Source organism: Gobius niger (genome assembly GCF_951799975.1).
Source record: "Gobius niger genome assembly, chromosome: 4".
Classification (NCBI taxonomy): domain Eukaryota; kingdom Metazoa; phylum Chordata; class Actinopteri; order Gobiiformes; family Gobiidae; genus Gobius; species Gobius niger.
The window spans coordinates 11763546-11778790 of NC_136855.1; the positions used below are offsets into that span (position 1 = coordinate 11763546).

The following is a 15245-nucleotide window of genomic DNA, read 5'->3' on the forward strand; positions in this document are numbered from 1 at the left end:
GATACATTTTTATCATTCTAAAAGCAGACAAAATGAAAAAAGTATTGAAATGAAGAGCATGCCGGAGCCCATATAGTCGAGTCTGTTGTTTTGCTACAGACCTGTGCGTTGCAGACGGCTCCTCAGAGATGGAGCTGCTTTTGGAGAAAAGCCTGGACTTCCTGCCCAGCCCCAGAGCAGACATGTGGTGACTGAGGAAAGAGCGCCCCCTGCAGGTTCAAACACCACACAGCAGTGAAGGATAGAAGAGAAAGAGGGGAGTGGAAGGGGGAAGGCACAGCATTAAAGACGGAGGAAAACCAACACCAAAAAGTTGTTATAGAGAAAAAGCAAATCATGAGAAGAGTAGAATATTCAAATTCCTGTAACCCGTTAAAGAATTATGCATAATTATAAAGCAAATAACCCACCACCACTGTGAAATCACTATATTTTAGTAGTTTTGTGTTAAAAAATCAGCCAGGAGAAAGAAAACACACTTACACTGCAACATGTTTCTATTAAAGAAAAACTAGCATTATTACAATACTTAAACCTCACCACAAGGACGGGTTAATACTTATGTGAAGACTATATTTATCCAGGTCTGGGGCTGGCAGAGGACTACAGTGCCTTCTTCCCCATTTGTGAGCGATGTTTAGAAACTGCATGTAAAATTAAATGGCCCTTACAGCTGTAGTTATTGGCGCTGTTGCCCGCTGTTGCCCGCAAAGAACAAACATTCCTCCAGACTGAACTCAAGAGAAAAGCTGCGTCCAAATAAAATAATTTCACTTTTGGAGAGAGAGAGAGAGAGAGGGGTCTAAACTTGGTCAAATCTCACAGGAGAGCGAGAGCGGAGGGCAAAGACGAACAGATCGTAATGTTTTTAACCCTGGGACATAATGAAAAATATCCATTGGGCCGATACAACTCAATGGGAGAGACGCCCTTGTGGAAAGAAATCCACTCACAATATAAAACCCAGAAACGTTTTCCCTGTTCGCTATTCGGAAGTGATTCACAAACCTGCCACATTCTCATGATGATGCGTATCAGACGTTGAACTTTGTGACCGTTTTTGTTTCATGTCAATAGGTCCAGCCATCACACAGATCAACCATGAACCAAATCTATCAACTTACGGACTCTGCGGCACCTTCGCCTCCTGCTCTGTTGCCACATTCCCGTTCGGGACAGTGTGCGTCGGCAGCGGGGACCCTCTTTGGGACGTGGCCGGGCTCGAGGCGGGGCTGCTGCGGTCCGAGTTCACAACGAGGGGGGACGTGGGCCGGCTGTTCGGGGCGGGACTGTCCGATTTGTGTAAATGAGGAGGAGAAGCGATGTCCTCCGCTGGCGAAAAGACGTTGGCGTTTAGATCGGTGGGCGTCAGAGTGGGAGTGGAAGTCGTAGGGGACGGGACGTAGTTGCTTAGATCTATATACTCGCCGTCTTGGGTCGGCGATGGAGAGAGGACATAGGGGGACATAGGGTTTTCAGTTGGCGAGGGAGAGGATAACGTCGGAGATAGCACGCAGTTCTCCAGCGTGGGCGACGATAAGGTGAAAATTGGAGCTTTGTTATTTTGAGTGGGCAAAGGAGAAGTGACGGTAGGTGACGGGACGCGGTTCTGCAGACTGGAGGTGGGGGAGGGACAGGCAGAGGAGGAGGAGGAGGAGGTGGAAGAGGTGGATGGGAGCAGGTCCGGGAGGTTTTGGGACGAAGCTCGGCGGCTCTTGCGCAGTGTGTCCTGGTCCGAGCTGGAGGAGGAGGATGCAGGTTTTCGCCTCTCTCTGCGTGGATAAGGAGAGAGGAGGTCGTCCATCTCGCCGTCCTCATATTTCAAGGCATTCTGAAACAGACGATGAATGCGGATTTAGACAACGTACAAGGGTTCTTCTCAAACTTTTTGGGAACTACGGACATGCTCCTAATCTCAAAGGGGCGTAAACAATAAATTCAGGGGTTTTAAACTAAACTTTAAGTGAGATTTAAAGTGACTGATTTTCTAAAACTGTCTTCAAACTGGTCGCCTGTGAATATCTTCCCTCTGGGGACCACCTGTAAATGGTTCAGTGACCCCAGTTTGAGAATATAGGCTGTAAAGCACGGCAACATTAACAGACACATGAACAGACTTCTTTTGAAGTGGTCTCGGTTTGATTCAAACTCTGATTTGAAACCTTGTGAAGCACCCTAAAAAGAGTATATTCAGATCATTTTACATAAATATTTACCAAAATCTTAGAGATGTACCAATCCAGCTTTTGTCTTTAGACACCGATCTTTAAGGGTTCAAGTATCTGCCAATACCCGATACCGGATGATTTGTATAAGAAGTCAAAGGAGTTTGTGAACCTTGGAAACCCATTTTGAGTGCATGCATTCCACAAATGTATCCGGATGTTCCCACTCTAAATAGGCTACATGATCATTAAGACAAATTCCAACATGAGGAGATCCATAACCAATGAAATAGGCCTTTAGCAGTTCATGGCCAGCAGGAGGTTGTGTTTGGTTTTTTTATATTAATGAACAAAAACTTCTTATGACTATAAGATTAAGGCTGAATTCTGCAGGTTAAAAGCCTTCAAATGAGGTACGGCATGTCCGTGATGCTTAAGATCTTACCTGTCTGACCATACACAATACAGTCGTGCTCAAAAGGTGGCATACGCTTTTTAGATTTTTTAACTATTTTTAAAAGTATATGAAAGATAACACAAAATGTTTTTTTTTCACTCACTCACAGGTTGTGTGAAGCCATTAATGGTGAAACAACCGAGTTTGCTATTTTTAAATCATCAATTACATACCACAGTTCTTAAAGTGTATTGCCCCGTTTAACATCAATAACAGCTTGGAGTCTTATGTGTTAGCTGTGGTTGAGGGTTTTTATTTTTCTGATGGTAAAGTGGCCCATTCTTCTTGGCAAGAAGTCTCCAGTTCCTGCAAGTTCCTGGGCTGTCTTGCATGAACTGCACGTTTGAGCTGACCCCACAGTGGTTCAATGATATTGAGGTCAGGAGACTGAGAAGGCCAATAACAGGGCCTTTACTGTATTTTGCTGGGGCCAGTGGCATCAGCGAACCACCTCCATATTTCACAGTAGGTATGGGGCACTTTTTTCTTGTCGACAAGACCTATGATGGCCTATGATGAAATACTGCCAGGGTATGTAAACCATTGAGCACGACTGTAGATCCAAGGGCCCTCCCCCCTCATCCACGGTGTCCCACAAGGCTCAGTTCTCGGTCCGTTGCATTTCTACATCCTACCGCTTGGCAAAATCTTTCAGTATTTTGGCATCCGCTTTCACTGTTATGCAGACGACATGCAAATTTACATGGATTTGGATATTTGTGATTGATCAGAGAGTATTTTTTACCTGATCCAGTATTGAAATTGGTGCATACAGCCTCCAAATTTAAACAAGATGCAATAGTGGATTAAAGTTGTAAAGAAGTTCAATAAAGAGCCTGTTTGTACCTCATATGTAGTGAACTGCGCCCTGAGGTCCGGCTCTGTGGCGTTGTTGTTCAAGTGTTTTTGGATGATCTTCTCCATCCCCAGCTCCTCCAGGCTGTCTGTCACGTCGTAGAAAGAGTCCTGGTCCGGGAGGGCGGCCAGTGTCTGCAGGAAACATTAGAACAACCATTAGTATTGTGTAGATGCGTTTGAGCTGTGGATCAAAAACAGACATGACATATATTCATATTTTTACCTTGTTGATGAGTGTCATTGTGAACATCAAAAGCTCAGAGTCAGCGAGATTTCTTTCTTCGAGCACCTCCATAATGTAACTCCACGGCTTTTCACCTAAGTTATACAAAAACAAGCTCAGTAACTGATGTGTGTAGTTTCTATTCAAAACTTTTCATTCAATTCTTTTTCAAGTTGCAATTTGTCAAAACATGAGTATTGACCGAGCGCACACTAGTAACACAATCTAGGTCAGGGCGTCCCAAAGTGCAGGTTGTAAGCCCAGGGTAGGGGTCCCTTTATGATATCAAGTGAAATAAAACAGAAAATGCCACTGTTTTTAGTAATATGCCAGATCAAATCAAATCAAACACCAAAATAAACTGATTCAAGTAATGATTCAGCAACATTTTCACGTGGGCCCCGATTAAACTGTCAATAGTAGAATTTATCTTTGACTTTTCAGTTTTATGTAAGATTAATATAACTAAAGTATTGGCTCCCACACTGATGTTTACTGTACCTCTCCTCCCGTCCGCGATATTGACCGCCCTGATGAGTAACGCTGCGTTGGGATCTGAATATTCCACAAACACGATGAGGAGCTTGAGGGCAGTTTTCACCAAGAGACGAGACTGTGGGCACAAACAGAGGCAGCGTCAGGGAGCGGCCACCAGAGGACGCTGCAGCTCAGACTGAGGAGCCAGAGGCTGACGGAGCTGTTACTCAGGGCTCAGTGACTCATTTGTTCAGAGGGAAACTTCCAAAATTAAAACACTCCACATTCATCTGTTCCCTTGGCCTCTGAGTGAGAAGTTTAAAATAAGCCTGACGTGGAAATGCCAATATCCCAGTGGTTTTCTGACAGAAGACGTTATTGTGGAGTAAAGTAAATGACTGAATAAATAATTTAAAGTGTCAAATTGTTAAAAAAAAAAAAGACTCAAATAGTGATATGAGGGTGGAGAGAGAATATTTGATTTCTGAATGATAATGATGATTAATATAGTAAAACCATTGCACTGAAGTTTGTGAACGCTTTAACTGGCAATAGCAATACAATCTATTCTGATTCTGAACTAGAAAACTTGTCCATCAACAAATAAACAAAAGCTCTTTATATTAAGATCCCTGCTTTGTGTGGGTGGTCACAGTCGTCATATTTTAACATCTGGATTTCATGCAATACATTTGACAATTGGTAAAATACATTCATCCAAAATCCCCATATTCCTATAAAAATACTACAAAACAACTTAAATCACATTTACATACGCATTTTCCTACTGGCTCTAGAAAACCATCAAATGATGGATATAGAACGCCTCGTATAATTGAGGGTTTCCAAAATTATCAAAGTAAATATATTTTTTCGCATTGAAAACAAAGCTGTAAAATGGTTCATGGCTGTTTGAGCAGTTACTTTCACTTTGTTTCAGGCAGACCACAAGTGTAAACACATTCTTGGTTTTAAAAAGCCGAATGTTCAAACTGGGAGCCAACGAAAACATCAACAAGCTTGTTTTCAGTCGTATCTTTCTGTGATTAGATTAGAGGCGGCTCCAAGAAAGGACGCAATTTTCGAGCAATAATAGTGTTACATCATTTACAAAAATATGGACACACAAATGCATGTGGGAATTCTGTTTCCCCACAACATTTATAAGTTGATATATTTATTTATTGTGTGGTATATGTTGCACGTGCATACAAAGCTCTAATGCGGGAAAGTGTGGTCAACTGGCAACAGCCATTTAGTATTATCTGAAAATCAGCCCAAAACAGGGTTGAAAAAAGAAGGAAGTTAAAACTCTCGAGCCAGTTTTATTGTATTAAATAAAGGTGTGCCATTAACTGCAGTTGAAATTAAATTGCAATTTTAATGTCTCACTTAGCAAACTGTATCCTGTATAAAACCCACTAACCCTGTATGTTAAACCTCTACAAACATGTTCTTAGAATATGTTCTTGTGTGACTTTCTTCAAATGTCAGTCTTCTCTCAGATGCTGTAAATGCTTAGAGGTGGGAACCTCCGGGCACCTCATGATTCGATACGATACATGGTTCACAAAAATGATAACTAATATGCCGATACTGCGACCATTTTTAAAGACACATGCTGTTTTTAACCTATCTTTTTTTTACATTTATAAACAACTACATGTTCTATTTTTATGATTTACATTACATTAGCTTTCATAATGTACCTCGTTCTAAAGTAAATGATCCCTGACTTACTCACTGAAAATAGGCCTATTGATACTCTGACGTCAGTGGCATCTCTTCATTTAATAAATACAAAAACAATTCCCGTTTCCAAAAACTAAAAATTAGTTAATCTAATTCATGATTATAATAATGGCATTAAAAAATAATTTATTTGTATGACAGTGTTTGGTCCAAGAGCTTAGACTGTAGTGGTGCCCACTACAGTCCGGACCATTCTATTACTTTATTACCAGTAAAAGCAGTGGAGCACAGTGTGATTCATTAATATGCATGACGACATCAAAACTATAAATATAAGAAACTGATATATTGTCCCAGCCCTAGTAAATGCTTCTGAAGAAATTTGAAAAATGTACGGCCATCAAAGTCTTTGAAAACATGAATCTAATTATTTATTTTAATTTTTCAAAATTGTGCAGAGCAAAGACCATCATTGTTCCACTCAGTAAACATATTCCTCCAAAGTGAGCTGAATTACAGCACTACCTGATAATAAGACTTATATTCTGCCGTATCTCAATTCCCATGCATTTCCTTATATCTTGTAGCACTGACCAGACTTCCTGTGAGCGCGTAGAGCCACTGCACCGTCTCATTGTGCTGAATCACTCCGTTCATCCCATCGACGAACAGCATGATCTGGGACAGAGCTGAGGAGAGAAGCATTAAAGACAACCGTGTCACTCTTTTCTTTTATTCATCATGTCTTCTTGTTTTCAAAATGGTCTTAAGGTTTGTTTTTTTTAGAAAGACACTGCGTTTCGACGGACTGGGAAGAACATCCGATAAGAGACACATCATGCACGCCGGGAGACGCCTCTGAGGGAGACGGAAGCAAATTCCCAGTCCGTTGGAACGCGTAAGGTATTTGGACAAACTTTCTTGTTATATCTAGTGTCTTTCTAAAAGTATTAAACCAAACTGTTACTGATAAATTACATAATACAGTCTTATTAACTATTAAAAGGTTTGATAACACAAACACAGAATAAGGTGATTCAGCAGATATAGAAACTTTCTCTTCAGATGTGCACAGCCCTGCATTTGATCGACTGGTAACAGAGTAAATTAAATATCCAGTTTGCAGTATCCAGAGCGCATTTGCAACCCCTCATCAGCAGGCAGTTGCTGCAGATAGATCTTCCCGTTGGGTTTGTTTGGTTTCCATGAGCCCAGTGCGTTCGCCTAAAGCCTGTAATGAAGAGTCTGAGTCAGCGCTGTGGCTTTGAACGTGTCAAACTCAAGTCCCACTTTCCACCGACTTCAGTGAAAATGCGCTCCCGGAGGACACCAGCACATCCCGACTTATGTAACTGTAACCCCCCCCCCCAAACCAGACAAGCTCTTGGTGAATAGGAGAACGGAGGCATGGGGGGAAAAAAACGCAATGAAGGCATCTCGAGACCCCAACTAATGATTTTTGTGTTAGTCGGACGAATACTTTTATTGCACCTTACCAAGCAAAAAAAAAAAGGAAATAACACTAGCCAAATCATGTTTATAGAAATGAAAAGATATTTTTGGCCACTTTTGATCTTTGTGATAAAAGCATAAATGGGCCTTAAGACTGCAACAACTTTTACATTTTTCAAAGCAATTCAATTTGCGTTATCAGCAATTCTACCACATGTAAAGCAAATGCAGAGATTCTAATTTTGTGTCAAGCTTTTGGAGAAAAAAATCAAGAGGTCCTGCCTGCAGGCCTCCACTGTGATGATCCCCATCGCCGCACCAGCTCCACTGTCAGGACGGGAAATGCACGGGACTATCGACTCCCTGATTGGTCAGATTCATACTAACGCCTGAAAGACGCCTTTTGTAAACTCCACTATCCTTAAGGTTAGGGTTAGGGTCATGTATATGGTTAGTTTGGATTTGTTTTTTCTTTTCTTTTTTCGACTACTTTATCAATTCTTTATAAGTTCTTCATAAATGCTTGTACTACATAAATACAAATACACCTCCATTAACCTCTTAACCCCCACCTGATTAGTTTAAACTAGCATTGTTTTGTTGTGGTTATGGTTTGAGCTCCACTTATCATTGGCTGCCAATGTCAGCAACTGGTCGATCAGGGGGCGGCTGGCCTTTCCCATCCTACGAAAAAAAAAAAAGACCCCTGCCCCAAAAAGTCTGCACTTCCCGCCCGGACAGTGATGGTGTTCCCACAGTGGAGGCTGCACTGGAAGCGACCTCACAGTGGAGGCCTGCAGGCAGGTGCCGCTTGAAAAATTGAAGTTAACAATGGATAATAGCGCAAAATCAAGTATATGTAGGGGGCAGCTGGGGAGAGGTGAGAGTTCAGCTGGTGGATGAAGCTGCTCTTCAGTGTCAGTCGGACCTGTCACTGATGGAGACTCAGTTTTCTCCCTGAGGCAGCACTGAAGAGGCTTTGCGACTGTGTGGTCTGAGATAACTGTCCGCCCTGCAGGAGGAATGTCTGTCCAATGGGCCCTGTCCAGATGATTGCTGCTCAGCCAAAACACAACAGTCTTACAAATTCCATTGAGAAAAGCATTAGATGGCTTGATAACCAAAAAGCACATGATGTCCTCTACATGTTGGGACAGGTAGCTTGAGGCGATTATCCTGGTCTGGCTTGGCTCTGTCCTCTGTGTACTCTCCTCTGTTTTCTGTCAGACACTGAGATTTGGAGCAGATGACTTCCCCATAACTTTACCACAAGCGGTTTGGTTAAGTTTAAAAATGCACTTACGCACACTTTTGGGTCCATAAAAATGCGGCAAAACATCCCTAAAAGATCCAGTGACAATTGCAGACGCTTTTTCATATAAATTTCACAAGATTTTGGGAGTAAAAATTGATCAGATTAAGTCCACGGTATTGGACGTGAGGAATGAAAGTCCAGTTTTGTCCAGAGTTTTGTGTCACCTGTCCAAAGTGAGTATACATTTCATGCTGACCTCTGAGGATGTAGTTCTGATAGTTGTGATCGGCCTCAGCTCCGACTTTAATGAAACACATCAAACCTTCAGACGCCACGAACTCTGGGACCAGGTCTTTATCATCCTGAAGAAAGACAATTCCACAGAAATGGCTTAGATTGTTTGTCTATGCAAGATACACCGCCAGGCATTGAGGAGGGGTTATTGTTAAAATAGTTAAGGTTAAACACATGACATTGGCATTATAACATCAGTGTTTTTTCTCGGGTTACCTCGAAAAGCTGCTTGAGAGAGAACAGCGACCTCCGGAGCTCAGGGCCGTGAGAGTTGTATAGTTTCTCTGCAAAAAAAAAAAAAGAGCAGAAGAAGAAAGACAGGAAGTGAGTTTGTGTTTACAGCAACAGATCAGGGGCTAATGCTTGACTCATAGACACAGCAAAATGAAAGCTTCCTCCGTTACACTGTAGACGGCATCTCTGGAATCGCCCATATATGGTGGTGTTTGAAGCAGTTGAGGGGGAAACAAAAGGGAGAAAAATGTCTATAATTGTATAATTACTTTAAAACTAATATAACAAATGCTGAAATATGAATATAGTTTTCTACCCAATAAAGAAACAAAGACATGGAGAGGAGCAAAGCAGTTCAACAGCCCATAAATACAAAAATAACAGTGAATGCTAACATGATGCTTCATGTTATTCATGCTACCTACAAACGCTAGCTATGATTGCTGATTCTACTGAACAATCTGCTGTGAGAATAACATCCATATGGGCCCGATTTAGACTTGACTTTATTTGTGTGATGATAAATAAGTTTATATTTCACCAGAAAATGGCTAAAAAGAGACAAAAATAGTGTTTCCCAAAACATACTTCCTTAACCCTGGGCGAGGCCACGCCCCCTTGTGTGACCCGATGCCATCTGTTTCTATTCACCTTATTCCGCCCTCCCCATTTTTGCATCTTTTTGCGTTGTCTCGGCACTTCCGTTGTCCAGACACTTCCGGTCAAGCGCGAAGCCCGTTCATTTAAACGGTGGGAGAATATTCTCCGCTCAAATCTGATGTTTAGTCGATTGATTTGTGGAAAAATGGCCAATGTTGATTTGCACCAACATGTCAACACTGCAGCGTTTCTCTGTGCGGCCGAAAAACGGCTTTGCTTTCTTGTAGTGACTGATTTTATTTGGACTTCTCCAGCCCCATGTTAACAGATAGGAGAAAAGGGGCGGGAACAATTCATGGCGGCGCCCACGAGAACGTCCGGAATAAGGTGAATATCCTCCTCTCCATCACATCAGCAAATGTTGGCCAGCGCACTGGTACAGTAAACAGTGTTTTATGTATGCTTTGTCATTTTATATTTTGTGTGTTTCTTGCTTCTTTTTCTAATTAAAAAAAACAAAACAAAAACTGTACATTGCCTGAACATCTGCTTTTGGAACAAAAAAAGCAAAGCAAAATAAGCCATAACCAGTTATAAAGTGGCCCTCTACCACCTTTTTCTCGCACAGATCTTACACATATTGGCAGAAACTACAAGGTCTTAGCTTTCAAATGAGGCATTGCAGTAGCGATGCCATCTGTATCTATATACTCCTCTGTAAAAAGAGATGAAGTAGCAAAAAAAAAAACACAACCAAAAAAAGATGAATATGCACCAAATCACTACCAAAAAGTGTCAAACCCGTGACAAAAATGCTACAAAAACATGTCGGAAACGCAAATATAACACAAAAAGCAATAAAAAAACAAGAAAATGATGTAAATGCCACTAAAAATGTAGGTCTAAGCTTTCAAATGAGCCGTTACACTGGCCTATAGACTGTGAGCTCTCCAGTCAAGAAGCTTGTAGATTTGGGTAAAACCAAACTAGAGAAAATGTGGTCGGTTAAGGTGGTTGACTAAAATGACCTAAACAAAAAATACATAAAGGTCACAGGAAACTAAAGAAAAGGAATCACTCTAACCAAGACAAATGTTCTTAATTCAAGTGATTTGAATATTTCTGCTTGTATATAAAGTCATTATTATTGTGACAGGTCTATATATATAGAGCCTCCTTGTGTCGCGTGGTGTTAACAGATGTCAAAGTAAGGCGTGTAAAAAGCAGTTTTCTGCAGTGGAACCGAGGGAGGGAGGATGGGGAGTTTTCCTGAACAAAAGGAGCCATTTCCTGTTTGTTTCAATGAGAGGTCCTGACCCAAAATCTACAGCAAAGTTTCCAAAGAAAAGCAGAGGAATGTGTGAATAATAATGCGGCCACAAGAGCAGACAGAGCATCGGATTATTAGACAATGAGTTGGACTAAAATCAGACGCGAAACATGATAAGGCAAAAAGCGGCAGCATTCGGAAATGACACAAGGAACAAGTGCAGTGTTGGCAGTCGAGCATACAAGGTAATAAAAAAACAAGACAATGGGTGACGTTGGAGAACCTGACCTAGTGTTGGAAATCAGAGAGTTCTACAATTAAGACTGAAAAAACATGTGATATAAAGCCAGTGTAAGCATTCAACGAAACTGAATAAGTCTATGCCATTACAAAGAAACAGACTTCCTTTAGAGCAAAGGACTGTCGTCAAAACTGCTAAGATTTCTGGGAAGAAAACGAAGATTTCAAAATGCGAGATAATACAGAATCATTTGGAAGCTACAGTACAGTGTTTGAGATGTATCGGATTTTTGAGATAAATGCCACTTGCCGCCATATTTGATCATATTTCTAATGTTGCGTCAGTCTGAGTTGGAATCACAAAGCTACTGACTGCTCTTCTATCCTGCTTGTCTCACTTTTTTTTACTGTCACAGAAGCAACAGGCATTTCCAGGGGCGGACTGGCCATATGTCCATTCTGGAAGAGCACAGAAGGGCCACTGGCTCTAGGGCCACCAGTCCTGCCTTAACCGAGCTTTACCCATATCTAAAAGCAAAAAAGAAAAGCATCAAAATAGCGAGAAAAAGAGGATGAAAACAAAGCAAAAATGTGCCGGAAAAGCAACAAAAAAGTGACAAAAAAGGCAACGAAAAGGCAAACAAAAACATGAGAAAAACACGATACAAAAAATAATGAAAAAAATATGACAAAAATGTGGCGACGTTACTCTCCAGTCAAGAAGCTTTTAGATTTGGGTAAAGCCCAGTTTAAAAAAATATGAATCTAAAAGGAAAGTATGGTGGACCACAAGGTTCAATTTTGGGACCATTATTATTCTTTTTCCAGTTCTTTTTGCTGATGATACCAATCAAATAAAAATAAAAAAGCCGAACTGGGAACAATGCACTCGGTTAAGGCGGTTGGTAAGAGTTTGAAATATGGATTTGTGGAAGTGCACAATTGCGCTAATTTGGGCCAGGCTGGTCAGAGTCCAGGGCTGTTTACATAAAAATAGCTATATTATGAAGTGTTTTGCCCAAAATGCTAACGAATGATTAGCAACTGTGATTAGCTTACAGGTCTAACATACAATCTCATGGCAATTGAAAGATGGCGTGTAAATGTTTGAATCTTTCAGTATGAATGGACAAAAGGCAATTTGGTGTAATTCAAACTTTAAGAGATGGATATTGATCTGTTTGAGTCCATGGAAAGCTGTGTGTTATCCCCCAGTATGGTGCTGACTGTCCTGCGTTACCATGGAGATCACTTTTGATGTTTGCAGTGGTTTTCTTTACATTTTCATCCACTCCAGTCCACTAAATCAACTCAATTGGACAATCCACACCTTGGCCAAAGTCCCATCAGGTGGTAGAGAGGGTGGTGTGACACATTCCAGTGCACAGGCGTTGTAGATTGCAAAAAGATGGCGGATTTCTCTGGCAAAGTTCCACATATAACATTCGATACCAAACTGTATTCCACATGACTTGACAATTTGCCAAAACTTCACTGTTTGTCGTTCTAAAAATTGCAGCGTGGTCATCCAGCCCGGGAGTCAGCTGATTTTTGGATGACACAACAACAAAGGTATCCAGAACAACACTTCCCATAGCGACACACCGGGACCCAAATATTAAAAAGCAATGAAAAGTCCTTTTACAGCGTGTTTTATGGAGGCGATGGAGACTTTGACACACATTTGTTCAGTGATCCTTGGATTGTTGTGGCATCCGAAGCATTCTCTAAAGCATAAATTCAGATTCTTATCTCGGCCATAAAACTGGCACCGACAAAAGCCCAGAGCAAGAAGCTACGCGAGGCTTTATAACACATGAGGTAAAAATAAAAATAAAAAGATCTGAAGAGCAAAGACAAAAGGGCTTAAGAGATTTGTTGAAACTGCTAAACAAAAAACCTTTTGCTGTCGATACATTCCATTAAATTATGTAATCAAAGCTCTGCTCATGAGAAAGGCCGATAATCCCAAACCCGGTCCAAAGCAGACAGTGCAAGTCAACAAGGAAGAGCTGTATTTATGATTGGATAAAGCAGAGTAAATCTTCTGTCCCGGGACTGTGAACGCCGCAGTGGGAGTTTAAACACCAACGGGACGTCTGTGTGGGATAAGGGAACAACACGGCCACTAATTATGACCCGTCGGGCCACCGGAGGAGCAGGGAACCGCCAGCTCAGAGTTGGGTTTTGATTTCTTCTCCTGCAGGTATATGGCCACGCAAAATGAGAGGAGTGAAAGGGCAATAGTTCATTAGTGTTGAAAGACTGATTCTCACAGGATGAAATCATTGAGCAAGGTGCTTTACTACGATGCAGCAAACCATTTTTGTCGCCTGTGACCACAAAAGTGAAAGACAACGAGGAAAGGTATGCAGTAAAAACATGTGGTAGTGGTACACAACTGTAATCCTCTTTTTCGTAATGTCAAGTATTGTTTGTGTCTCTGTAAACAGTTTACTGAATACACAGGGCGGAACCTCATCCGTGTGTTTGAGTGGTGTAGCTACACGAGAGGACACTGGTATCTCCCCTGTCAGAGCTGGAGCAGGGACACGGAGCTTTAACAAACTCCTGACAAAATCTGAGCTATTTCACAGACAGACGCAGTAACGCTTCATCAGAGCAGGGCCGCAGGGGGAGAGGGAATCCCAGGGACGGACCCCTGATCAGCATGGAAGGATCCGAAAGCGTGACAGTATCTGATAGTGGGGTAACCGGGCCATTGACTGGTAGACCGTCTCCTGCCTTCTGGCATCAGTAACTTACATACATTGCCGAAAAAGGTGTGCACGGACAGACAAACACATCCACAAAAAGCTCAATCAGTGTATTGGACCAAAAACAAGTACAATGAGAAACTGGGGGGGGAAAGTGGATGAGCGATCGATTGTTTTTCGTGCTAAAAAGATGTTTAAAGGGGCTAGATGCAAGTTTGTGATTTTATGCTCACTACTGCCACCTCAGGTCTTATGCGTAACTTCAGGTTCTATATTAAGCTCGTGCATGCCGACACTTCAGACCCGAATCAACAGTTTTTTGAGTGACAGTGCAGGATTTTAGAGCCAGTTGTGGTGAACATGTAGGGGGAGGAAAATACTTATTTATTATCACATTTTTAAACTCCGTATAGTCCCTTTAACACAACTTTTCTCACTGACAAAAGGGAAGGCATCACATTACTACTAATATTTTGTTGTTTTCCATGTAGTGTAGGCAATTAGGTTCAGGTAACTTCATTTATACCTGCAGGCAGAGGTCGACTGATACGGGCTATTCTGAGGCCGATGCCGATTTTGGGGGATTTTTATAGGCCCATGCGATATGCACAGCTGATATTTTTCCAAATGTCTGGTTTATAATCCTGTGTATGAAGCTTCTAAACTTTAAACTACTAAACAACTGTGACACCAGTTCAATACTGACCCTAATAAAGCGCAGGGGGGCACTTTATTAGGGTCTTAGGGCTGATTTATTAAAAACATTTCTGTTTAGTAGGTACTAGAGATGCACTGCTCCTGGTTTTCTGCTTCTGAAACCGATGCTGGGGGTTGGAGATATCTTTATTTAAACTGTCTTTCGCTGAGTGAAAAAGTGAATGTTCCTCTCTCCTCCAGCGTGAGATCAATACAGTCAAGATGTTACCATTTATCAATTATATCAATGAATAAACTAATGCAAAAACATTAAACAAGGATCACTGGACTTTTCAACACTAAATATCCTCGGCTAAATGACAGGCTTTTAGGTTGCATTAATCTTAACCACTAACAAAGTGATCTGATCTATTTAACCACCCACTCCTAAAGTGAATGATTTAATTTTATTTCTTTATGTGATCCAATCATAGCTTCTGTCACAGCGATCTGGAGTACAATTCCGGAGGTTAAAACTAACTCAGCGCCTGAATTTCTGAGCTCCAGAACGAGCTGTCCATTGACTGAGGTTTAGTTGGTGAAACTTGTGTACTACAAACTTGTAGCAAACCAATTTTCATTGCAATGTTTCTCAGTTCCCCTGAGGCCTAGGTA

At 41.5% G+C, this 15245-nt stretch overlaps 1 protein-coding gene across 1 annotated transcript in view; it reads right to left on the reverse strand.

The window, feature by feature from the left end:
• fhod1 (formin homology 2 domain containing 1) overlaps positions 1-15245 on the reverse strand; it is a 66827-nt gene that overhangs the window by 21444 nt on the left and 30138 nt on the right. The window contains exons 4-11 of the mRNA XM_079555020.1: positions 9090-9157; positions 8836-8941; positions 6467-6561; positions 4205-4316; positions 3704-3798; positions 3469-3612; positions 1125-1831; positions 102-209 (exon numbers count right to left, since the gene is read on the reverse strand). Coding sequence (XP_079411146.1) covers positions 102-209; positions 1125-1831; positions 3469-3612; positions 3704-3798; positions 4205-4316; positions 6467-6561; positions 8836-8941; positions 9090-9157 — 1435 coding nt within the window. The remainder of the gene's footprint in view (positions 1-101; positions 210-1124; positions 1832-3468; positions 3613-3703; positions 3799-4204; positions 4317-6466; positions 6562-8835; positions 8942-9089; positions 9158-15245) is intronic.